Source organism: Myotis lucifugus, unplaced genomic scaffold (assembly GCF_000147115.1).
Source record: "Myotis lucifugus unplaced genomic scaffold, Myoluc2.0 scaffold_72, whole genome shotgun sequence".
In the NCBI taxonomy this organism is placed as follows: Eukaryota; Metazoa; Chordata; class Mammalia; order Chiroptera; family Vespertilionidae; genus Myotis; species Myotis lucifugus.
The window spans coordinates 4,696,405-4,721,885 of NW_005871120.1; the positions used below are offsets into that span (position 1 = coordinate 4,696,405).

At 43.3% G+C, this 25,481-nt stretch overlaps 2 protein-coding genes and 1 long non-coding RNA gene across 26 annotated transcripts in view; 1 reads left to right on the top strand and 2 right to left on the bottom strand.

Moving 5' to 3' along the window:
* ZNF75A (zinc finger protein 75a) overlaps positions 1-14,016 on the bottom strand; it is a 39,655-nt gene extending 25,639 nt beyond the window's left edge. For 4 of the 19 annotated variants that reach the window (XM_023755288.1, XM_023755287.1, XM_023755286.1 and 1 more), the window contains exons 1-7: positions 12,756-12,979; positions 10,824-11,334; positions 9,015-9,207; positions 8,230-8,321; positions 7,809-7,935; positions 6,635-6,726; positions 6,234-6,360 (exon numbers count right to left, since the gene is read on the bottom strand). In XM_023755288.1, coding sequence (XP_023611056.1) covers positions 6,234-6,360; positions 6,635-6,726; positions 7,809-7,935; positions 8,230-8,321; positions 9,015-9,207; positions 10,824-11,234 — 1,042 coding nt within the window. In that variant the 5' untranslated portion in view covers positions 11,235-11,334; positions 12,756-12,979. Of the gene's footprint in view, positions 1-230; positions 323-2,704; positions 3,558-3,739; positions 3,851-6,233; positions 6,361-6,634; positions 6,727-7,808; positions 7,936-8,229; positions 8,322-9,014; positions 9,257-10,823; positions 11,335-12,755; positions 12,980-13,626 lie in introns of those variants that run through there. The other 15 variants (XM_023755282.1, XM_023755279.1, XM_023755280.1 and 12 more) reach the window with 14 other exon arrangements.
* LOC111826366 lies at positions 13,316-18,270 on the top strand. Its single transcript, XR_002829714.1, has 2 exons — positions 13,316-13,543; positions 17,789-18,270. It is a non-coding gene; the product is annotated as an uncharacterized LOC111826366 (long non-coding RNA).
* The window catches only part of ZNF263 (zinc finger protein 263), a 15,741-nt gene continuing 4,876 nt past the window's right edge, over positions 14,617-25,481 (bottom strand). For 3 of the 6 annotated variants that reach the window (XM_014457320.2, XM_014457319.2, XM_023755274.1), the window contains 2 exons: positions 24,936-25,052; positions 23,093-24,441 (listed from right to left, as the gene is read on the bottom strand). In XM_014457320.2, the coding sequence (XP_014312806.1) occupies positions 23,276-24,441; positions 24,936-25,052 (1,283 nt within the window). In that variant the 3' untranslated portion in view covers positions 23,093-23,275. Of the gene's footprint in view, positions 15,243-18,350; positions 18,815-22,090; positions 22,944-23,092; positions 24,442-24,935; positions 25,053-25,481 lie in introns of those variants that run through there. The other 3 variants (XM_014457322.2, XM_023755275.1, XM_014457321.2) reach the window with 3 other exon arrangements.

The window sequence follows — 25,481 nt, forward strand, 5'->3', positions numbered from 1 at the left end:
AATATATCTGGAAAGCAGGAGAAAGGGAAAGAAATGCACATTGATTAAGCATCTACTATTGGCCAGGCTGGTAGGTGCTTTTCTTTCATCAATCCCTGTAATTCCCAGATCAACCCTGAGGTGAGTGTTTTTCTATACAGAGAAAATGGAGACTGGCTGGTGCCTGAGGGGAGGGGGATGGGGTGACAGGATAAAGGTGATAGGATTAGCTAAAGAACATATATACATACCCCATGGATGCGGACAACAGTTTGGTGAAGGCCGAGGGATGGGGAAGCAGGGGTGGGTGGAGGTGGGCAAATGGTGGGGAAGAGGGGGACACCTGCAATTATGTCAACATTAAAAAAATTTTTAAAAAGAAGAGAGAAAATGGAGACTTAAGAGTGTTTCAGTAACCAATCAAGAAACAAAAATGTTTCATAAGCTGAAAACAGATATAATACAATGTTATCTAGTATGACTCCACAGAGATAACATACAAAGTCCTGACAATCCTGCCTTCAGGTCTGACTAAAGAAGCCAAGTGACAGCCAACAGACCCACTAGCTTTGGGGTCTTGAACAAGTCCCTGTATCTCTTTGTGCCTTAACTTCCTCATTTATAAACTAACTAGAGGCCCAGTGCATGAAATTCATGCACTGGGGAGGGGGGGGGGTGATCCCTCAGCCCGGCCTGCACCCTTTCACAGTCTGGGACACCTGGGGGATGTCTGCCTGTGGGCTTAGGGAGCGGGCCAAAGCCAACAGTTAGACATCCCTCTCATAGTCTGGGACCCCTCACTCCTTACTGCCTGCCTGCAGTGGAGGCAGAAGAAGCTTCTGCCACCGCCACTGTGCTTGCCAGCCATCAGCCTGGCTACTGGCTGAGCGGCGCTCCCCTGTGGGAGCGCACTGACCACCAGGGGGCAGCTCCTGCATTGAGCATCTGCCCCCTGGTGGTCAATGCGCGTCACAGTGACCGGTCATTCTGCTGGTCATTCCGCTGTTGAGTTGATTTGCATTAGGGTTTTATTATATAGGATAGATTTGGAAGAGATAATTTAACCACTTTCCTGATACTACCTAAAAGCTCTAACAAGAACACATCTGAATCAAAGGTAAAAATAGATAAAGCGTGAGTTATAATATCTACTGCCTATAGGTTTTCAGCAGTCTATTAAGCATCAACCAAGACTACTATTAAATGCTGAAGAAAACAGATACAGGTAGACCCTACCTAATAGTTTACAGTGTAAGACAACCAATATGGATGTGGATTAACTCACTTTTGCCAACCACTCTGCATCAGTTCCCAAAACTATCCTTTTGGAAACCTGGTACCCTGCTGAATGGATTCCTGGGTCACCATGTACAGTAAAACACAGGATACTGCCTACAGCACATGTTCCAGTTCCCAGACACACAAATCTCTCCTGATTCTTAATAACAAAAGCCAAATGAAAAAGAAAACAAAATCCTGAGAAGTGAATCCAGGACTCCCATTTCTTTTAGGCCTCAGGAAAGTACTAATTTTTATGGCTATGTTATCCTATTGACATTATGAGGAAAGGAAACAATCTAGTTTCTTTTATTGCAGAAAAATTTTCTTTACATCTAATATATTATTCCATGGCTAAAAATTCCAACCCAACCTATATAATAAAGAGGTGATATGCAAATTAACCCCCACACCCTCACAAAGATGGCTGCCTATGACCAGGCCAGCAGGGGGGATAGTGAGGGACGACCAAACGACTGAACAAGCAAGCTGCGTGGGGCAACCAGGCCAGCGGGGGGGGCTGTGAAGGGTGACCAGGCTGGCGGGGGGGTGGGGGGGTCAGTTGGGGGCGACCAGGCCGGCAAGGGGTGCAATAAGAGGTGATCAGGCCGGTGTGGTGGGGGGACAGTTAGGCATGACCAGGCTGGCAGGTGGGGGTGCAGTTGGGGGCAATTAGGCTGGCAGGGGGAGAAGTTAGGGGCAACTAGTCCAGCAGAGGGGGGCAGTTGGGGGTGACCAGGCCTGCTGGGGGGGCAGTAAGGGGTGATCAGGCCAGCGGGAAGGGGGGCAGTTAGGAGCAACCATACCACCCACCTCCCCCCACCGTGCAAGAATTTCGTGCACCAGGCCTCTAGTTTATATATCATCTCATTAGAAATGTTTTTCTTTTTTCAAATACCACCAATGAGATGCATAGGATAGTGCATTATTAGTTATCTGGCAGATTCCCTAGTGGTGAAGTAAATATGATTTCATCAAAGTAAAATTTGAGCTAATACAATTCAAGAGCTAAAGTTCCTAAAAAGTTCAAGAAAAAAACTCACACAAAGTCCAATGATGAGAGAGGAAGAAAATCCGATTAGGTTCTTAGGAAACTTTACATTAGAATTCATTTCTATCCTATGAGACTAATGAAATTTTTAAGCTTGCTACCTTGAAGACAATGGTATGCAATTAAACAAGCGTATTATTGCTTTTTGTTTTGGAAGACCATGCTACAAATGTTTCTATCACATGCGTTTGAGTGGCTGGGCAGATCAATGAAAAGCCAACACTATTTACCTCTATGACCACAGATGACTGATTGATTTTATGGCTTCATCTGCTGTCTGAAACTGAATTTGCTATTTTGGCAGGTACAATCCTAAAACAGTTTTTTTCCATTTTTAGAATGTTCCTAGAACACCAATCTTGCTATGGAATTCCCTATAGATTATAAGTAAACACGGTAAGTAGAAAAACTTTAATTCATCCCATGCAGAGTTGAACCTGATTCCTTTCTGTGTAATATTCCACTGATGAAAAAATCATGCTTCATAATTTTCTATTTTTTCATAAACTTTAGTGTCAAGTTCCTCTTGGTGAATTTGTTCAGACTGAGGACACTGGACGATCTTCCCTTCACTGGTGGAGTTTCTGGTGCCTAAGAAGGCTTGACCGCCTGCTGAAGTTTCTTCTGCATATGTTACAGGAATAAGGCTGCTCACCTGTGTGGGTTCTCCGATGTTTAATAAGGTGGGAGTTCTGACTGAATTTTTTCCCACATTCATGACATGTAAAGGGCTTCTCTCCAGTGTGAATTCTTTGGTGTGTGTGTAGATTTGTATTTTGACTGAAGCTTTTCCCACACCATGAGCATTTATATGGTTTTATCCCTTGGTGTGTTGTTAAGTGCTTATTAAGATCTGAACTCCATCTAAACCTCTTATCACACTGTGGGCATTTATACGGTTTCTCTTCAGTGTGAACTCTTTGGTGCTTAATAAGGTCAGAGCTAACTCTGAAGTTTTTCCCACATTCCTGGCATTTAAAAGGCTTCTCTCCTGCACGTTCTTTCTTGTGACGATCCATAAGTTTCAGCAGCTCTTGTTTCCAGGTTGAAAGTTTCTTTCTTTTCTTCACTGAAAAGTCTTGGTGCCATTTCCCCACCCTATGTATATCACCATGATTTTCTTTGACTGTTGTTTTCTGGGAAACTTTCACTCTGACCTTTTTTGATATTATGTCTCCAGGAGCTTGTATTTCTAAGTCAGAAGGACATATAGGCTGATGATTTTCAGTATCATTTTTGAGCTTTAACCCTGTTGGAATTAATATGACAATCAGCCAACTGAGTGGCAGAGCAAGAAAACCACAGGAATGGAGAGGAAAAAACATCAAAGATCACTGATTTGTAGTACAAGATAAGTAGAATCTTAAAATGTTAATTCCTTGCAAAGATTCCTATTAAGGCACATTTCTCCTCTTCCCATAGTGTATTTACCTATAGGCAGCTCTCCAGGACTATCCATGATCTCTGTGGATCCTTGAACCCATGGCTCTTTCCCTTGTTCTAGACAGGAGATGACTTTAGGTTTGGGGAGCACAAATATGGCTGTGAAATGAAAAAACTGAGGTCAAGGATTGCTAACTTAACAATGGTTCACTAATTCAAGATATTTCAAGTAAGAATAAAGAACACTTACAATTTGTTATCCCCAAATGGTTAAATGGTTAGACTCTCATATCAGCTATTAGTTTTATACTACACTGCATTTGTAGGTTGATATGCGAAGTGGAGATTAGCTTGGTCGATAGAAAGGACATAGTCATGGGAATTTTGTGCATGTTCGTTCCCCTCTTCTGCCACCAATAACTGCACACTTGACCAAGTTGGACTAAAACTCCAGAGATTTTAGAGTCTTATTAACTCTTTAAGAGTCACCTGAATAAGACCAGGCCTAGCAGAGCCAATGTGAAGGTCAGTGGATTAGGAATCATATGCCCAAGTGATTTCTGCCATAATTATAGTAGTCTTTTATTTTGCTCTTGAGCACCAGAAACTGAACTAGGAAATATTTCTATCACTCCTGCAGCTCACTGGTTCGTATCCAGTTGGACAAAACAGATCAGCATCATTTAGTGGACTTTTTCTACATACAAATTTCCAAGGATAGAAAGTATTCATCATTCAATATTTCAACAAATATGTATTAACTGGCTATGGCATGCCAAACACTTTCTATGAAATAGGAATATAATGGTGAATAAGCCAAAATCCCCTGATCTCATAGAACTTATCTTCTAGTGGGAAACTGAGGCAATCAAACATCAAAAAATGGACAAAAGGAAGTATCAAGAAGTAATAAATGTTTCTGTGTGTTTTTTTTAATTCTCACCCGAGGATATTTTCCCATCGCTTTTAGATAGTAGAAGGGAAAAAAGAGAGAGTGACAGAGAGAGAAACACTGGTGTGAGAGAGATACATTGACTCCCACATGAGCCCCGACTGGGCCAGGAACAACCCATGACCTTTTAGTGCATGAGCCGACGCTCTAACCACTTAGAAACACCAGCCAGGGCAGGAAATGATATATATTTTTTTAAAAACTGAATCAGGGTAAGAGAGCATTTAAGATTCTGTTTTTACCCTAGCCGGTTTGGCTCAGTGGATAGTGTTGGCCTGTGGACCAAAGGGTCCCGGGTTCGATCCCGGTCAAGGGCATATACCTTGGTTGCCATCTCCTCGGGCCCTGGCCCTGTTTGAAGGCAACCAATCCATGTATTTCTCTTACATCGATGTTTCTCTCAGTCTTTTCCTCTCTCTTCCACTCTCCCTAAAAATCAATGGAAAAATATCCTCAGGCGAGGATTAACAAAACAAACAAACAAACAAAAAAAGAACAAAGATTCTGTTTCTGTGAAGCTATTTGAGATATGGCTATGTGGAAGACTTCTTTGAGAAAGTGGTATTTGAGCAGAACAAAAGGTGCAAGTTTTGTCATACAGCAGAAAAGTATGTCAAGTAGAGGAAAGGGGAAAGTAGAAATGAGCATGGTTATTTCAAAAAACAGCAAGAAGCCCTGGCCAGGTAGCTCAGTTTGGTTAGAAAGTCATCCCAATACGCCAAGGTTGCAGGTTTGATCCCCAGTCAGAGAACATACAAGAATCAACCAATGAATGCATAAATAAGTGGAACAACAAACTGGTCTCTCCCTTTCTCCCCTCCTTTCTTTCTAAAATCAATACATTAAAAAACAAAACAAAACAAAACCGCTTCCAAGAAAACCAGTGTGGCTAAAGAGAACTGAACAAGGGCACAAGCTGTAGAAGATGAAGGCAGAAAGGAGAAGAGACACCAGATTTTGAAGGGTCTGAGAACTTTGATAAGGAAAAGTTTTAATTTTATTCTGAATGTGGTGAGAAGTCATCATAAGATTTTGAAACAGGAAAATATCATAATCTGATTAGGTTTTAAAGACTCTGGCTGCTGGATAGAAAACGGAGTATTGGAGGGCAAGAGTGTTGGTACCATCAGCCAATTAAAAAGCTACTAAGATGGGCCTGGTTTGAGATGATACTGATTTAGACCAGGATGCTAATAAGGCAAGAGGGTGAGACATAGTTGGACTTAGGTTATACTGTGAAGATGGAACCAAGAGAATAGTGATATATTAGTAGTGGAGTATGATGACAAGATAATGGGAAAGAATGACTATGTGTCTTGCTCTGAGCTACTGAGTTGATCTTTACTGAGATGAAAAAGATATGAGAAGAGCAGGTTTAAGGGAAAGAGACCCAGAATTCTATGTAGGATAAGGAATGTGTACTTGGAAAAAGCTCCCAGGTGATCTGGATATACACTTTTCCTCTGCAAACATCAAGTTGAGAATCAACTAAGTACTGGAACAGACTGTCCCTCAGGGGAGTATTCACAGTAAGATGAGAACATGACAGATTACTCAGCTTCTATACAAAGGGAAGGGAAGAATATTTACCTAGAGAGATGACAGTCTCATAGTTTTCCTGCATTACATCATTGTATAGGGCCTTCTGACCCGGATCCAGTAATTCCCATTCTTCTTGGGAAAAAAACACGGCCACCTCTTCAAATGTCAATAAGGTCTAAAGAAGAGAATGGGCTTCAGCTCAGTACCTGCGACTCCAGAAGTAGCTTTAATATCTGGCCCATGAAATTAATAGTAGGCGAGGCACTGAAGGAATTAATTTTTTTAAGTGAGAAGGCAGAAAGGAAGGAGGTAAGGGATCAGCAGTCTGGGAGGTGTCTAGTTCCCTAGGGAGAACATCTGGGCTAACATGTCTCTGAGCACCTGCTGGGCAGTGTGGGTCATGGGCAGCAGGGAAAGGCAGCCCTGAAGAGCTCAAAAGCATAGCTCACCTGGGACTCAGGCAAGATGAGCTCAGGTGCCACTGTCCAGTCTTTGGTGTTTGTCTGCTCAGGAAAGTATAGGATCTGGTGAGTAGGCACAGCTGTGGATGGAAAAGAGCCATAGGAAATTTCTCTTGCTTCTATGAACATCCTGGGCACATTTCTAAAATATACAAGATCTGATTCTTTCAGTAGAAATGGGACTCGTTTACAAGTGGCTATCAGCCCTACAACCAGTTCCCAAATTGACTGTGTTCAGTTTTCATGACTGAAGTCAATAAAAGGAAGTCTCATTTTTTTCCCTACATTACCTAAATTATTCTGAGTTGGACAAAAATTAGAGGTGTCTGAAAAAGTAGGAGAGTCCAGTGTGTCAGGTAAAGGAAGTAGGAAGGTAAAAATGAGCATAGCAAGTTAAGGAAACAGCAAGAAGACTAGTGTGGCTAAAGTGGACGGAGCCAGGATACAAGTGGCAGGTAGGTGAGTAGGAGCTAGATCTTGGAGGGGCCTACATACCTAATAAGGAGTTTAGATATTATTCTGAATTGAAGCAGAGAACTGTCATATCTCATCAGTTTTTTTAAACACTCTGACTGCTTTGTGGAAAACAGACTATGGAAAGGTAAGAGTGGTGTCAGGGCACTAGTTACAAAGCTGGTTAGAGAAGCCACTGGCTTAGACCAGAATGCTAACAGGGTAAGAGAATGAGACATGGTTGGACTCAGGCTATGATGCAAAGGTGGAGCCAAGAGGACTAGTGATGCATGAGTAGTGGAGTATGAATGGCAAGTTCAGACTAAAGCATGTCAAACTCGTGGCCAATAGGCTGCATGCCTCATTGATGGCACGCAGCCCACCAGCCACGAGTTTGACATGCTTGGACTAAAGGATGACGCAAGTATTCTGGCCTGAAATATTGGGTAAATAGTGGTGGCATTTATGGAAATGGAAAGATAAAAGAGCAGATTTGTAAGCAAGAGTGAAGAGTAGGGAGAGTAGAGAATTTTAGGATAAGGAATGAGCATATGCGCTTTGTAAAAGCTTGAGATAATCTGGATACACTTTTCCCTGCTCACACCATCAAGTTGAGAAACAACTAGCTACTGGAACCAGGGTGCATTCCCAGTAAGCTAAGAACATTAGATTACTCAACTTCTACACAAAGGGCAGAAAGAATCTTTACCTAGAGAGATGACAGTCTCATAGTTTTCCTGCATTACATCATTGTAGAGAGTCTTCTGACTGATATCCAGTAATTCCCATTCTTCCTGGGAAAAATACACGGCCACTTCTTCAAATGTCAATAAGCTCTAAAGAAGAGAATGGGCTTTAGCTTAGTACTGGCCACTCCAGAAGCAGCCCTAACATCCAGCCCACAAACTATATGGTAGGCCAGGCACTGAAGGAATAAACAATACATGATTTTTTTTTTTTTTAAGTGAAAAGGCAGAAAGGAAGGAGGCAAGGGATCAGCAAACAGTCTGGGAGGTGTCCAATTACCCAGGGAGAATATCTAGGCTAAATGCCTCTAAGCACCTGCTGGGCAGTATGGGTCATGGGCAGCAGGGAAAGGCAGCCCTGAAGAGCTCAAAAGCACAGCTCACCTGGGACTCAGGCAAGATGAGCTCAGGTGCCACTGTCCAGTCTTTGGTGTTTGTCTGCTCAGGAAAGCCTAGGATCTGGTGAGCAGGCACAGCTATGGGTGGAAAAGAGCCATCAGAAATTTCTCTCACTTCTATGCACATCCTGCGCTCATTTCTAAAATAAAGAAAATCTTGATTCTTTCAGTAGATGGGAAACCTTTATAAGTGTGAAATGGCCTTATCATTGTAAGAACCAAGTATCTATCAATCCCCAGAACAGGCTGCCCAGTTTTCATGAGTGAAATGAATAAAACAAAAACCATTAACTTCCTCTCATGACATAAATAGTTCCGAGTTAAGAAAATTTTAACAGATTTGAAAATGAAATACTCATGGACTCCAGTGTACAGTAGGAGACGTATTGTTTATCATTTATTTATTTTCATAGTACACAATTATAGTTCACATACTGCCACTGACAGCCCATTTGTGATCCCAATTCCTTCTGTGATTTGAGGATGGGGTGGCCCAATCCTCCACTTTTCTAAGGAACAGTGTTCATGGTGTTATTACCAGGGTCCTCTGGTTTGGATATTTCTGTACCTTAGGCCAATCCCCTCCTTCACAACAGCTGGTCTATTCTAAGGCCATCTGTGAGGGGTGGGGGTAGGGGTAATCATAATTGCTAACATGACTACATTTGCACATCCACAAAGCTGGGAACCCAGAAAGTGCTCACAATGTTCTGGCTGGACAAATTACTATGACAGCTCCCAGCAGAAAGAAATTATCATGAAGCTCCTTACCCCTCTCACACATAGGCTCAGTTTCTTTATGAGTATTCCTGCTCAGCTGTTGTTGATCCTGATATTCATTCCAAAATTCTTCATCCTGGGACCTGCCCACTGGCTGGGACTCTGCTGGCCTCAGTTTGAAGCCTGAGGTCTCTGCTGTTTCTCCCAAGAGCACTGCCTCCTTTCCCAGCACATGGACTGCAACCTAGAAATAATTCCCATCCATGTTACCAGAACTTACTTGAGGCTTGGGGCTGTGGAAGAGGGAGGAGAAAGCAGAGTCCAGATTGTGGGAAGTATGAGACACTAAAGGAAATGACAAAAAGACTTAAGGAGATAATGGGCTAGGCGGCATGGCTCAGTGGTTGAGCATCAGCCGATGAACCAGGAGGTCAGCTGATTCCCTGTCAGGGCACATGCCCAGGTTGTGGGCTCGATCCCCAGTAGGGGGCACGCAGGAGGCAGCTGATCAATGATTCTCTCACATCACTGATGTTTCTCTCTCTCTCCCTCCCTCTTCCTCTCTGGTATCAATAAAAATATATATTTTTAAAAACTTAAAAAAAAAAGACATAATGGGACACCAATTTTTCACGAAGAGCTATCTAGCTGGTCTGGCTCAGTGAATAGAGCGTCGGACTGCAGACCTAAGGGTCTTGGGTTTGATTACGGTCAAGAGCACATACCTTGGTTGCAGGCTTCTCCCTGGCCCTAGTCAGGGAGTGTGCAGGAGGCAACCAATAGATGTGTTTCTCTCATGTCAATATTTCTATCTTTCCTTCTCTTTTCCACTCTCTTAAAAAAATCAATGGAAAAATATCCTTGGGTGAGGATTAAAACAAACAAAAAAAACAAAACTATCCACAAATGTGGAAAAGTCAGGATAAAAGGAAAAAGATGTGGCTACTGCCAGCCCTCCAAAAGAGTACTCCCTACTCCTCTATATATAGCCCAGCTCAGACTACTAGCAGGGTTGTACAGGCTGCCTATTCTCATGCTGTCTTGACAGCATCTCTCTTTTCACTTAGATCCCTGCTGGATTTCTTATCTTATACTTTCTTCAAAATATTAAAAAATTTAACTGTCCAAGATTTTCTCCATGGCCAGGAAAGGTTTTACAGAGAATGTGGATAAAATGGAGAAGGGGAAAGAATGATTCTGACTGTGACCTCTCTCCAGATGTTCTTGACACCAAACATATGCCCTGCCCTGTATTCTTGACAGTAGGCCTGAAGCCAGTTGATATGATTCCCACTCACCAGCAGAGCCAAGGACCAACCACTAAGGGAGGGCAGTGGAGGCTCTTGTCTATTGTAGGAAGGACACTATCTCTCTGTCTTTCTTCTCTGTCACTCTGTTGGGATTTCCAAATCTTTGTTTCCATTTTTTTAAATTTATCCTTTCTTCCTCTGCAGTCTTCCCTACTAACTTTTTGGTTTCTCTTTCTTTTTACTATCTTTTCCTTTCATCTTTATATGTTCTCCCTATTTTAGATCTGCCCCTTCTTCTCCAATTTCTTGTTGCCCTTTGTTTCTTAGAACTTAAGACCCATCTCCTACACCAAGCCAGACTCAATATATTCTGGCTCCAAAGAGGGGAAAATGCAACTCTCTCTATGGCCAAGGAAGTCTCTGCCAGAATCTCCAACACCTGTGGAATGACTATTGCTGCGGATCAGTGGTTTCAGGTCCTGCCTTAGATGGCCTAAAGCAACAACAGATCATTGATCTAATTCATCTTACTTCTCAGTTAACTGCCCTTAACCCCATTTATCTATTTTCATTCTATATCACTGTTATTGTTAATCAGGAATCTTCTCACCCCAGTCTTCGTTTGACCAGATTCACTCTGCAAGTGGTCTACCAAGGCCATAGCCTCTTCAATGCTCTGTAGGTGGTGCTTCTTTATCTGGGTCTGAGTATCCCTGGGCAGAATGTTCAGGAACTGTTCTAGCACCAGCAGATCCAAGATTTCTTCTTTTGAGTGTATGTCTGGCCTCAGCCATTGACGGCATAATTCCTGAAGTTGGCCAACAGCCACACGGGGTCCAGCTGCTTCCTGATAGTGGAAATTCCGGAAGTGTTGGCGAAAGCTCTCAGGACTGAGACTGTCCATTTGTGCAGTATATTTTTTACTCTGAGAGGAGCTCTCTGTCACAGGTCCCTTGGTCTCCCACAGAGCCCTGATCTGAGGGTTCAAGTACTCAGCCACTTTTAGATCTACCATCATCATTCTGCTGGAACAGTTGTTCCTGTGGGCACACCACCAGTACTACCTCTGACAACTAAGGCCCAGTCTGGTCTGGAATAAAATCAATAAAAGGATCTTCTTCCTAAGGCACCAAGGACAGAAAAAAAGCAGGTCAATAAGAAAATCACATGAACTTTACTACTTGCTACTTATTGTGAGAGAAAAATGAAAACATCCTGCTTGTCTTCTCTTTAAAATCAACTGCCAGGCAGGCCCTTGGTTTCTCTCCTTTTCTTTATATTATTCAGTTGATCTATAAGACAGCTCATTAAAGACAAATGTCAATTGATGACTTTGAACTTACAAGAAAATAATAAATCAGTGAAAACTGGTGGGTGAGAAAATTGGCACCCAATGACTTCAAAGAGTTTGGGGATTATCCAGAGTTCATTGATGTGCTTCCTATCATGTAAAAAAAAAAAAAAAAAATTATGGAAACATTCTGAGTTTCTCTTAAATTTTAATATATCTCCTAGCCTTCTGCTTTTAATAAGAGGTACAAGTTCTATGACCCTCCATCCTCTTGTGATGATTGAAGCCTTCACTTCGTGGAACATTTGAGACTCTCCTTTACTTGCATGAATATTGGCAGCAGACAGACAGTGAGACCAGAGTAGAAGGAACGTAATTAGGGAAAAAGTAGCCTTTTCTTCTCAGAAAGCATCCCCCAATTAAGTAACTGAGATGCTCAACATTCTTTTTTGGCCCTTCTTTGCAAGACCTATTAAGGGCACTACGCAGAAGATTTATACCTGTATTTTAAAATGTCTGTTTACTTCCACTAGGAAAAATCACAGCCGACCTTTCTTTACAAAATGTATGTCCAAATACCAAGTCGTAAAAAGGGGGGAAATAGCAGTTGGTGATGATTAGGCTGACCCTTCCGCTGATATTACGTTTCGAGGGTCTTTCAGACTTCTACGGAGCCTACAGAGAGCTTCACAAGCCTCCCTCTCCCTGGGTGATGCAGCAGAACCGGCCCGAGCTTCTGTGCAGGATGCACGGTTCACAAATGAATGGCCGGCTGCTTGCTGTGCACCCGGCTCGGGAGGCCCGGGGACTTCTGCCTCAGAAGAAAGGATCTTCTTAGGCTGAACTGCGGCTCCCTGGCGGTTAACATCAGCAGTAATGCCTCCCCAGCCTCCCCTCCCCCCTTGCCCCCCCCCGCCCCCTCCCCCGCCTAAAACAAAACAAAACACGCCAGCAGAGGCGGAAACTTAGACATTCTGAGGGCATTCGGGATTCGTGAGCCCCGCGCCAGCGGGCAGCGTACCAGCGTGCCGCCGCCGCCGCCGCCGCCGCCGCGGGCCCCGGAGTTATCAGCGCAAAGGGCAGAAAGAGCGCCTCCGGAGCCTAACGGCCGGCCTCGCCCGAGACAGGCTCTCGTCGCTGGGCTACCGGAAATAGCGTCTCGCCTCCAACCACCTTGCAGTGGCCTCGAGCAGAGGCCGGCAGGTCTCTGAGGCTCCGCAGCCGACGCCGAAGGGGAGTCGATTTAGTTACCTCAGACAGCTGCGTTTCGTGAGGGCCGCTCCCTCATCCTCCGACGCTACCGCAAGTCGCCGCACTTCCGGCGGCTTCTCCAGGACCGCAGCTATCGGCTTCTCGGCACTCAGAGGGGGTCCAGAGAACCGAGAAGTGCGGATGCAAGGTCACAGGCCTAACAGGCCCGACGGACGTACCGGACACCTCGCCCGCCTGGGGCCTTCTCTACGCAACGGTCTGAAACCCGCGCTCCTACCGGAAGCGGAAGTGGTGCACTTCCCGACTGGCTCTGCCGCCCAGCTGAGTCAGCCGGCCTGCGCTGGGGCTACAGGCTTCGCGGAAGGAACCTACCTAGTCCTGTAGGGTTCAGCCCTTGCGCCGGAAGAGTTAATGCTACCCGGTCTCCAGGTTGTGGAGCCTAGAAGGACCCTGCGCGCAGCTCGGCCCGTAGGTGTCGCGGTCTCGCGGCCTGGCTCTGAGGCGGTGAGCGTCGGGGTGGTTCCTGAGTCCCCTTAGGAGGCCTGCGGCCGAGTTACCGGGAGCCCCGCCGCCGAGTTACCGGGAGCCCCGCCGCCGAGTTACCGGGAGCCCCGCCGCCGAGTTACCGGGAGCCCCGCCGGGTAAAGGTCGCCGCCCGCTAGTCTCGCAGGGTCCTCGGCCTTCTTGGCCCAGCTGGCCGCACCCGAGCTTTCGTCCCTAGCGCATCACTGCCTCGAGAAGGAAGCCTTTTTGTTCCGTTCAGGATCAGCGGACCCGAGGTTACCCCGTTTGGAGCTGTGCATCTCACAATTGTTTTTTCTTGTGAGGTATGTGGAATAGGTTACATTTATAGTTCTCCATGACAGAAATTGAGAGCTAAGAGGTGACTTGCGAGGGTCACATAACTTACCATTGGCCGCTCCTAGACTGTAATTTAGTTTCCCTGTTGTCCTTTTTCAGGACAGCGTGCTTCCTGCAGAATGGGAACCTTCTTTTTATCTTGTATTTCCTTCAGTGTGTGGCCGAATTACCTGATTAAGATGTGCATTCCACAAATATTTACTAAGTCATATTCAAAGGAATCTTAGTATTTCGTTTTGGTTTTGTTCTAATTACTAGTGTTTTCATAGTACCAGTCTCTACCAGTCAAGGAATTATTTAAGTCTACCAGGTATAGTCAGTGTTACAAACTTCATAGAACAATGTATTTTAATCAAGGAATCTGGCAGAAGTACTCAGGCAATTTCATGAATATCAGTATCACAGGGTAGGAAAAGGGAGGACTTTAGCTGAACGCTGAAGAAATTCCAAGGAAATGGACGTTGAATTTTGGTTGGGGAAAATTATAAGGTACCGATTTTCAGCCAATGTGCTGCAAGAATTTTAAAAACATTCAATACCTGACTATTTAGTCAGGGGCACTGACCTGTTTTCCCTTACATTGTCAAAAAAAAAAAAATGACAGCATCCAACACAATAGCTGTCCAATGTGAATGAATCATAATTCATTCTCCATGACAGAAATATTTTTGTCAGATTAGCAAAAAATATAATACATGCCGAAACCGGTTTGGCTCAGTGGATAGAGCGTCGGCCTGCGGACTGAAAGGTCCCAGGTTCGATTCCGGTCAAGGGCATGTACCTGGGTTTCGGGCACATCTCCAGTAGGAGATGTGCAGGAGGCAGCTGATCGATGTTTCTCTCTCATCGATGTTTCTAACTCTCTATCGCTCTCCCTTCCTCTCTGTAAAAAATCAATAAAATATATTTAAAAAATATATAATACATTTTTTGGTGTGCTGTAGGAATTTAGTGATTACTTATGTGTGCTGTGAGATTAAAAAGGTTGCAAATAAGGGGGGGCGTAACATAAAAGCATAGCCTTGAAAAGCCAGAGAGATTAGTGTGTGAAATTTTTAGTATTTTTATTAAATGTAACTGCTACATTTAGGGAAAGAAAGTTAGAAAATAAGTTCATGTAGATCTATGTACTTTGAATGGAAGTGAAGAGAAATGCGTTTAATAGAGCATATATCAGAGCATCATTTGAAGGTTTTTGAGGGAGCTTCTTTCTAGGGTGTTCATCTGGAGGTAAGTTTAAGGTGGAAATGAAAATGAGAGACCACTAACCAGGCCATTATGCTATTTTGCTTTTAGATAGAATGGTGTTACACTCCTCTGAGGCATAGATCTTGATCCTTTTTGAGTGAGAAGAAGATTAAACGTGATAACTATAGGCATCTGCCTAAGTCGCTTGCTTATGTTTCAAAGCATTTCCATTTCCTTAGTATCTACCAGGTTGGGACTTAGTTTCTTCAAGTCATTATTGTTTCCAGTCTCTCAGAACCAGTGGACAGTGATGCTTTTAGCATTGAGATTCTCATCAGCTGTCCCAAAGCTGAACACATGATTGGAACTTATTGAATTGAATAAATGAAGTTCTGCTAGCAGTGCCTTTTGATGTCATTGGCAGACCTTATTCATAGCATGGGTAGGGAGTTGGTTAGGGAAGTGGGAGAAGAGACCCTGTGAAAGAAAGAAAAGAAAACAAGGCACAAAATGGTGAATAGTGAATAAGGGCCACCGATGATTTTCACTGGTTGAAGTTTGAGGCCATAGTTACTTCTTGCTGTGGAGCCCATAAAAGTTCCCTGAGTCTTTCCTTTGATCTCACCTTCTCCTACCTGATCATGGTTTGAGAAAATGATGAATGCACAGGTGGGGAGCAATGAAAGCAAATACATGGAGTTTATTTTGAGACACCACCCAACTGCCATTGCAGGCTGAGTATTTTTGCTGGGTAATTGGCTGGACTTAATAGTGCTACTGTTGACTGAAAAACTTTTTTTTTTAGAATTGCCTTAGTTATAGCTTCCTCTTTTACAAGGTTGCTTGATCTTAGCCTGTAACTACCTCCACACCATATTAACTATGATATTCTTTCATGATCTTAGTGCTCCATAAACCAGTGGCACTTCTTGCAACCAATGTTAGAGGAAAACTAATGGTTAGGCTCTTCTGGACTCCTAGATAAGCGGCTTGTGAGAATTCTGTTAGTTGAGGAATGGCTGAAAGCCAGTCAGGCTCTTCCCTAAAGGAGTGGAAAAATAACTAAAATTCATTTTTATCATTTCCCTGACACTTTTTTTTTCATAGCACCTGGAATGGAATAAAAATGGTAGTTTTTGTTACTTCCCAGGAAGTTCTATATCTGGAATGAGAACCATGAAATTAATAGAGTAAGACATTTCTAAGGAATAAATGGAATTGAGCAGCACCAAGAGGACCTGAATGGACTACTTGAGTGAGCTGAGCTACAGAAGACTTTGCCAGCAGAAGGATTTATGGGAAACAATTGATCAGAAATACCAGTAGAGAAACTTTTTTAAATTTTCCAAGCAGTGGAAAAATTGAGTCTTGGTTCAAATTAAACAAAATCTACACTGAAGAGAAACCAAATAAAGTCTCAAATATAAAATGTGTATTATTTAAAACCCTAATGTAAATTTAGGAAAACAAACAAAAAAACGGATCTTTAAAAATTTTTTAACTTTTTAATTATGGTGAAATACTTATAAAACTATTACACTCACCTCTAAGAATTGCCATGATTCTGAAACTTGCTAATATCCCACATATGAAAGTTTTGTTGAAAAATAATACTTGAGAATACACCAGATGTACACAAGGAAGATCTGAGAGTGGAAAGGTGCCAGTAACAAATTATTTGCCTTCTTACAGATGACTTTGTTAAAGATCAGTCTTTGAGAATGCTATATTGAATGTAATCAAAGTTGGATTTCATTCATATGGACAGCAGAAACTACTAACTTTCTTTTTCACGTAAAGATATTTATAACTGTTACTGAATTCTAGCTCTCTAGACATCCCAATGTCAGGGTAAGCTTGGAGTCTATCCAGGTGGATGGGCTGCTGCCCAGTGAACACTACATACAGAGCAATATGAACATTTTCTTTTCTGGCAGTGAGGTAAAATCAGGTACTTTTGGAAGAGGAGGAGCCTCACTGCATCTCTGCTACACAAGATTACTCTGTCCTTGCCTTTGAAGCTTCCACATTCCCATGTTCTCAAGCACCATTAAAAAAAAGTTTTATTTATTAATTGATTTTAAATAAAGAGGAGGGGAGAGAGAGAAACATCGATTTGTTGTCCACTTACTTATGCACTTATTGGTTGATTCTCTTTTTTTAAATATATTTTTTGTTAATTTCAGAGAGGAAGGGAGAGGGAGAGAAACATCAATGATGAGAGAGAATCATTGATCGGCTGCCTCCTGCACGCCCCCTGCTGGGGATGGAGCCCACAACCCAGGCATGTGCCCTTGACCAGAACCCTTCAGTCTGCAGGCAGACACTCTATCCATTGAGCCAAACCAGCTAGGGCTATTGGTTGATTCTTGTATGTGCCCTGACGATATGGAATCCACAACCTTGGCATATTGGGACAATGCTCTAACCAGCTGAACTACCTGGCCAGCGCCTCAGCACCACTTTTTTGGTTGTTGCTAATCCTGATCTGATGATTTTTAAAAAAATATATTTTATTGATTTTTTACAGAGAGAAAGGGAGAGGGATAGAGAGTTAGAAACATCGATTCAGCTGCCTCTTGCACGCCCCCTACTGGGGATATGCCCGCAACCCAGGTACATGCCCTTGACTGGAATCGAACCTGGGACCCTTCAGTCTGCAGGCCGACGCTCTATCCGCTGAGCCAAACCAGTTAGGGCCTGATGATATTTTTTCCATTGATTTTTTAGAGAGAGTGGAAGGATAGGAGGAAGGGGAAGAATGAGAGAGGGAGAAACATCCATATGTGAGAGACATATCGATTGGTTTCATGCACCCTGGGGATTGAAGCTGCAACCTAGGTACATGCCCTTGGCCAGGAATCGAATCCATGACCCTTCAGTGCGCAAGCTGATGCTCTAACCACTGAGCACACTAGCCAGGATGAGCACCATTTTTTATTGAGGCTTGTCTCACCTGGGTCTTTACTTGTGAGCACAATTTGCCTACTCTCTTCCTTGTGTCTTTTTCTGTGTTGACTTAGAGTATGCAGGTATTCCTGTTACTCCTGACTGGTTCTGCTATATCTGTTGAGGGAGAAGAGGAGCAGGGAAGTTCTGAAAACTGATCATCCATGTCTTGAAGGAGTGAAAGCAAGAGAGGACTTTATAAGTGGCAGCTTTCTGAGTTCATAATACCTTTACTTCTAGACTAACACTTTAATAATAAGCCCTTATCCCTTTAGCTCATTATCCTTCAATTCAAATGCCTGTGCCTTCTAGGGCATTAAGCTAGTTTTGGGTTTTTTGTTTTGTTTGAATGTTTTTTTCCAATTCAGTAAGGTTTTTCCCTTTTCTCCTGTTGGTTATTTAAAACCAAACTCAGTATGAAAAAGAGGGAAATATACAGCATTGAATTTGGAGGATAAAATGAAGATTCTAAGTAGGATTGAAGCTGGATGATCTCTTAAAAGTGTAAAGGATGAATTTGGAATCAATAAATCAACATTTTATGACATTAAAAAGAGTAAGAAATTTATTTTGGACTTTGTACTGAAGCAAGACATGCCATTAGTTGGGGCTGAGAAGAGAAAGAAGACAACAGGAACCAAATATGGTGATGTGGACAATGCTGTCTACATATGATATCAATAGAAACACTCAGCTAGTGTTGCTGTTAGAGGTGTGGAGCTTCAGACTGCTGCAGAGATTCGCACAGTGTTTTGGGCAAACAGACTTCAAAGCTAGTACTGGTTGGCTTTTTATTATTTATTTTTTGTTGAAAGTATTACATATGTCCCCCTTTCCTGCCCCCCTGTCCCTCTCCCCAGTGACCCCTCCAGCCCTCCTCCTACCCGCCCACTCCCCCACCCACATTGGGAACCGAGAAATATGAGTGGAGTAAGTCTTAAGTTCAGTTTCAGAAACTGTTGAGCCATTTCAACAAAAATTGTCCATACTTATCAAAGAGGAGAAACTGTGTCTAGCTCAACTATACAGTGGGGGTGAGACTGACCTCTTTTGGAAATCAGTGCCAAAGAACACTCAAAGTAGAAAAGATGTCTGCCTGCCTGGAAGGAAAATACACAGAGAACAGTTATCTGCTCTCTTATGTGCAAATGCAGATGGCACTCATAAGTTAAAGTCTCATTATTGGAAAATCAAAGCTGCCCAAAAATGTGAAAGAGGACACAAGTACATTACCTGTTATATATAAACCTAGTAAAAATGTTTGGTTCACCAGAGAATTATTTTCAGAATGGTTCTTTCAAAATTTTGTCCCTGAGGTCAAGCATTTTCAACTTAACTTTCTAAGATTCCATGAAGAGGATGTTAGAGCTTGTTACTTCTGGACAATTCCCCAGTTCACCTTTCTGCTGAATCACTAACTAGTGAGGATGGTCGAATAAAATGCATGTTCTTTCCCCACAACACTTCAACCTTGATTCAACCAATGAACCAAGGTATGATCTTAAGCTGCAAACAACCTTATAGGTGGAAGCAACTTGAAGAGAGTCTTGTAATTTTTTTAAGAAAGTGATGATGAGCCCTAGCCAGTTTGGCTTAGTGGATAGAGCATCGGCCCTCGGACTGAAGGGTCCCAGGTTCAATTCCAGTCAAGGGCATGTACCTTGGTTGCGGGCACATCCCCAGTGGGGGGTGTGGAGGAGGCAGCTGATCAATGTTTCGCTCTCATCGATGTTTCTAACTCTCTATCCCTCTCCCTTCCTCTCTGTAAAAAAATCAACAAAAATATATATTTTTTAAAAATAGAAATAAAGTTTTAATCAGAAGTGCCTGCAAGCTAGATTGAAGGCTAAAAGAAAATGTTTCTAATAAATGTACTTTTTAAAAAAAATTTAATCCTCACCCAAGGATATTTTTTCCATTTTTATAGATTTTTATAGAGTGGAGAGGGAAAGATAGAAATATTGGTCAGAGAAACACATCTATTGGTTGCCTCCTGCACGAGCCCTGCCCAGGGAGGAGCCTGCAACCAAGGTTATGTGCCCTTGACCAGAATCAAACCTGGCTGGTGCTCTATCCACTGAGCTAAACTGGCTAGGGCTAATAAATGTACTTTTGGTTTAACTCATCTTGCTATTCTTGAGCTCCTAACACTTAACTTAGTTAGGAAGTCTCCTAATGCTAATAAATTTGCTAGTTGGTTTCCTATAACATACATCAAGACTTTTTACATGCTTTGTTTCAAATGCTTGTGAAACATTTACAAAAATTACAAGTCTTAAAACAGTGGTGATTTTGCCTATTTCAAATATGTATTAGTTGATAATTCTATGATTATCAGTAGCAAATAGCAACAGTAATGATTCAATAGTCATTTCAGAGTATGATGTTGACACCAGTAAATTCTTTCATTCTTACAATAAAAACTCTTAAAATTTCTGATGAGTTTTCTTGGGAAGAAACCCCCAAACAAAATTTAATGCTTGTTTAATGTCTAGTCTCTGGTGCTAGTCTTTGTCCTCACTGCTGTCTGCCTGCTTTTAGTCTGCCTCTGCCAGGCATTTTCACATTGTTTAAATGTATTACTGATTCTCCACTTAGGAGCCTTTCTGCTGGTCTCCTGTGCTACATTTACTATATGGATGTGTAGCTATTGCTCAGGGTCAGGCCACATCTCCTTTGTACCCATTTGAACTTAGGGGGCAGGGGTGTTTATTGCATCATTCTCCTTTGGCATAAAAGCCAGTTGGAATCTGTTCTAGTTAGAGTCTGCAGTAAGGAAGGACCTCTAAGGGAAGACCTCATCAAGCCTGCCTGCAGTATCAGACTGCTCCCTGAAGTTCTTCCAATGTGGTCTTACATTGATCTCAGCACCAGGGGGCTTAGAAGACAGTCCTCCAAATACCTAACCACAGATGGCACAAACAGGTGCATACTTTCTATGTGCTAGGCACTGTGCTAAATGTTTTTTACATGCAATAATTTGTGATATTATCTCATGAAAGAAGGCCAAGAACCACTATGCATCTGAAATTTGCTAGAAAGGGAGCTACACTGGGACTGAGTAAAGGCTCCTATTGGAAAGCCTTTCAGTGGCAAAAGCAAATACCTGGGAGTCCTTGTTGCTATAAGCCTCAAGCTGCAATGCTCCAAGTAGGAGCAACACCAGTTGGACACATCATAAGATCAGGAGGAGCGACAGTGAAGGGGGAGGGGCACTTTCTATTCTTATAAGATTTACAATGCATACAGGTTGTGATCTTAACCAGAGAATGCTTATTAACATCAGCTTGATACCACCCACCAATTTCATGGCATTAGCAACCACATCGTCCCTGTCCCACTCCTACCACTGTGGATCCTACACAAATCTCTCAAATCCTTAACGCCCCTCCCCGCCCCCCCCCACACCACCACTGCCCTCTTGTGGATAAGAGAAAGGCAGAGAAATAAATAAGATTTTTTTTTTTAATATATCCCATCGAAGGGAGAGGGAGTTAGAAACATCGATTAGAAAGATCGATCAGCTGCCTCCTGCACGCCCCCTACTGGAGATGCTCCCGCAACCAAGGTACATGCCCCTGACTGGAATTGAACCTGGGACCCTTCAGTCTGCAGGCCGAGGCTCTATCCACTGAGCCAAACCGGTTAGGGCAAAACAAAGATTTTTAAAAATTTGGCTCAGAAAACCAAGGAAGAACTCAATTCTAAACTGAGGCAGGGCTGAGGCCAGACTAACAAAAATGGGTGGGGCACAAAGGGTTCTTTTTCTCACTTAAAATTGCTAATTTGATAGCTGGTTTCCAATGGAATGTTTTGTTTCCCAAACAGCAGCTAGTTAGATATTTTCCTGAGATGTTTTCAAGGCATCAGGATGTCCTCCTAGAATACCTCCTTGTTTTCTATCCCTTTCCTACAGGCATACACTCCTAAAACTCCTATTCCTGATTACCCATTCTAAAATATAATGCTTTCTCCTAATAATTTTGCCCTTTCTCCACTAATGGGCAATAATTCAGTTATAGTAGGACCATCTTTTCCTGGGAATCATTTGTAAGACCAAAATATCCTGTCTCTGAAGAGCCCGATCTTCCTTCAGCTACTTCTCAAGAAATAAAACATTATAAACAAAAAAATCAGATACTTTCACTGCTGTACACTACAGAAGAAAACCTCAGAGACCATTATGACATCATCACCCCAAACCCACTGAGTTTGACCCTTTGTTACCATGCCACACCCTACCTCAACCTGTCTGCTGCCACCTTTGTGGGACAACTTCTTGACCAACACAGCAAGACCACAAAGAGAAAGCAGGTCCTCAAAACAGATCAACACTGGAGGCCAGGACACTTTCAATGAAGAGTCACACACTTTCATGTTTCTTGAAGGTATTTATTACCATCCAAACATATTTCCAACAGGGAAAGGCATGATCCCTAATTTCCCTAAAATCTGTTTTCAAAGTCGTCTAGGGAACCCTTCTTACATAACCCTCTGAAGACTCCAGAGTTCTGTTTATCCTTCTCTGACAGAGGTGGGGGAAGTCTTGATCTCTGAACAGGTTAGAGTAATTCAGATTCCAGTTCCCTCTGCCAATTCCTAGGCTGACCTGCAAATTCCTTCTTACTATTTCCCTTAGGTCTCTGGGTCCTTTTTGTCTGAGGTGACAATGACATTCATGGCCTGCCAATGGCCCTCCTGTGAGGCCCATTGAGGTGCACTGTGGCTTCCCTGTCAAGGCCTTTTGGAGAGCTACAACCAACCACCAGTCTTTCTTTGACCTCAAGCTGGTTTCCCAGGAGATTTAGCCCCTTTTCTTTGGTCTTAAGGGCCTCAGAAGTTCAAATACTTCTGCTGAATGTCCCAAGTGAGGAAGCAGTAACAAAAAGGTCATATAGATTCCCAAAGTTGCTGGGAAAGACAAGACTAATTAAGGCATCCAAATCACAATGTGGCCAAATATACCAAGGGGGTAGGCACCATGAGACAAGGTGGACTTCATAGAGAATTCTGCCCTGAGCAGGTCACCTCAAAGATTTTTCATCCTCACTAGTTCAGACAGAATTCCATTTTAGTTTGATGCTAGTCCTTTGCTGCCTCTGCTTCTCCCTTGCAATGACTCCCCCCACCCCCCCCACACACATACCCATCCTTGTTACTCTTTACAGTAATTACCTCAAAAACAGATGATTTCACCCAGCCCCTTTGGCTCAGTGGTTGAGTGTTGACCTATGGACCAGAGGTTACAGTTAGATTCCTGGTCAGTGCACTTGCCGTGTTGTGGGCTCCATCCCTAGTGGGGGGAAGGGGGACGGGGACGGGGACGGGGACGGGGGGGTGGGGGGGGGGGCTAGCGGCGCGTGCAGGAGGCAGCCCATCAATGATTCTAATCATTGATGTTTCTCTCTCTCCTCTCCCTTCCTCTCTGAAATCAATAAAATAAATTTAAAAATAAAACAACACAGATGATTTCGGTCAGCAGGGCAAGAAATACCAGCTCTCAACAGCAGACCCCTCTGAATATGCCACATTATCTGTGGTGAAATGAAACTCCATTGTTTCTATCTGGTGTGAGTTTTCTGATGACTCATAAGGCGTGAACTCCGAGAAAAGCTTTCTCCACATTCAGAACATTTATAGGGTCTCTCTCCTGTATGGGTTCTCAGATGACGAATCCGATTGGAGCTGTGAGAAAAACTGTCTCCACACTCATGACAGGTATAGGGTTTCTCTCCTGTGTGAATTCTCTGGTGCCTGATTAAGTTGGATCTATGAGAAAAGTTTTCCCCACAAAGGGTACATTTATATGGTTTCTCTCCTGTGTGCGTTCTCTGATGTCTGGTGAGGTGCATGCCCTGCCGGAAGCTTTTCCCACAGGTCAAACATTCAAAGAGTTTCTTCTCTGTTTTGTGGGTTCCATGATTTGTAAGAAAGGAGCTGCTGTCACTCATTGCTTCCCCACACTCGGAGAAGGGGAAAAGCCTCTCTTTCTCATGAGTTCTTTCATGTATGACAAGGTGGGAACTTCGAGAGAAACTTTTTCCACACTCAGCACACTTATAGGGTCTCTCTCCTGTGTGAATTCTCTGGTGCCTAAGGAGATTGGAACTGTGAGCAAAAATCTCGCCACACTCAGGGCACTTGTAAGGCTTTTCACCGGTGTGTGTTCTCTGGTGTCTGTGGAGATTGGAGTTGCAAGAGAAGCTTTTTCCACATACATTACACTGATAGGGCTTCTCGCCTGTGTGGGTGCGTTGATGGCGAGTCAGGTGGGTATTCTGACTGAAGCTTTTTCCACATTCAAGGCACTTATGGGCCTCCTCTCCAAAATGTGCTCTGTGTAGTGATAAAAAATGTGGGCTCCCACCAAAGATTTCACCACACTCTACACCCATACACAGTCTTTCTGCTGCATGTATTCTCTGGTGCCTAATTAGATTTGAGTTACTAGAGAAATTTTTGCCACACAAGGGACATAAATGGAGCTTCTTCGGCTGCAGTTCCTTTGGCCGGCCTGCTTCTCTGCAACTTGTGGCTCCCACTATGGACTGCTCCATCTGATCCTCTGGGGGAAGCTCCCAATGCCCTTCTGCCCTGTCCCCAGGCTGTCCCTGCTCAGGACTCCAGGGCACCTCCCCTCTGGCCTGGCCAGTCAGAAGCACCTGCAGATGGATGTTCTCAGGAGAAATAGACTGAGCACTTTCTTCCCGGCTCTCAAATTTCTCTTCTGGTAAAGTGAGAGAAACCAAACCCTACATTATTTTTACCATAAAGAAAATCCCATATGCCCACTACTGCCAGTAGGTTAGAAGTCCAGAAAGACTGGCTGTATCTGTTTTCTATTTTCCCCATACAGGGAAAACACTCTAGAGAGGTATCTGGATAAAAGGTGGGGCCATTGGTCAGGAACCAGAGCTCAGACCAGTCTTATTCCCTTATAGGGGCCCCTATATCCCTCTTCAACTGAGCCTCTAGCTCTGCCCTTCAGAAATGGGTGGGATGGAGCAGGGCTGAGACTAGGATGGGCAAATGAACCCAGGAGTGAATACTTCCTTATGTTTTGAACTCTGGGTGCCTTGCCTGCCTCACTGGGATGAAAGTGGGCAGTGGGGACACAGGACCTTCCTGGCAGCAGTGATGGACTAGCCCCACACCCAAACCCTCAAAGGTCTTACTCCCAACAAGGGGAAACTAGATGGGCAAGCTCCTCAAGTTCCTTACCTGGAGCTGGGTTTCTGGGGCTCAGTCCCTCCTTGCATATCTGGGCACTGGGCTCCCATGGTTTTCTTCCTTGTTCCACCTGGATGCTCAGGGCCTCCTGATTGGGAACCTGAGATTCTGTTCACAATGAAAGATATCGATTTTTGTGTCACCACATTCCCCCACCAAGCAGAGGAAGCACAGACAGTCATGTTCCCTGTCCTCTGTGAGTAGATACAGAGGGTAAAATAAGTCTGAAATATACATTAACCTGCTAAACTGTTCTCAGTGGTTACCTCTACAGAAAGAAATTGGGGGAAGACTATAGCTTTTTTCTTTTTACACTTTTGTAGTACTTGGGATTTTTCTGCAATGAGAATGTACTTTTGTAATTAAAACAACCAAACCAAAATGGTCAGAGTGGTCAGTTCCTTAAGTAATCAGTTTAATATTGTAAAAGAGCCTTGACTCTTACGTATAGAGATAGAATTTAGTCTGACTGGCCAACTCCAGAAGAGGAAACTATATATGATGGACATCAGAAAGGATCTGGAGATCTAAACGACC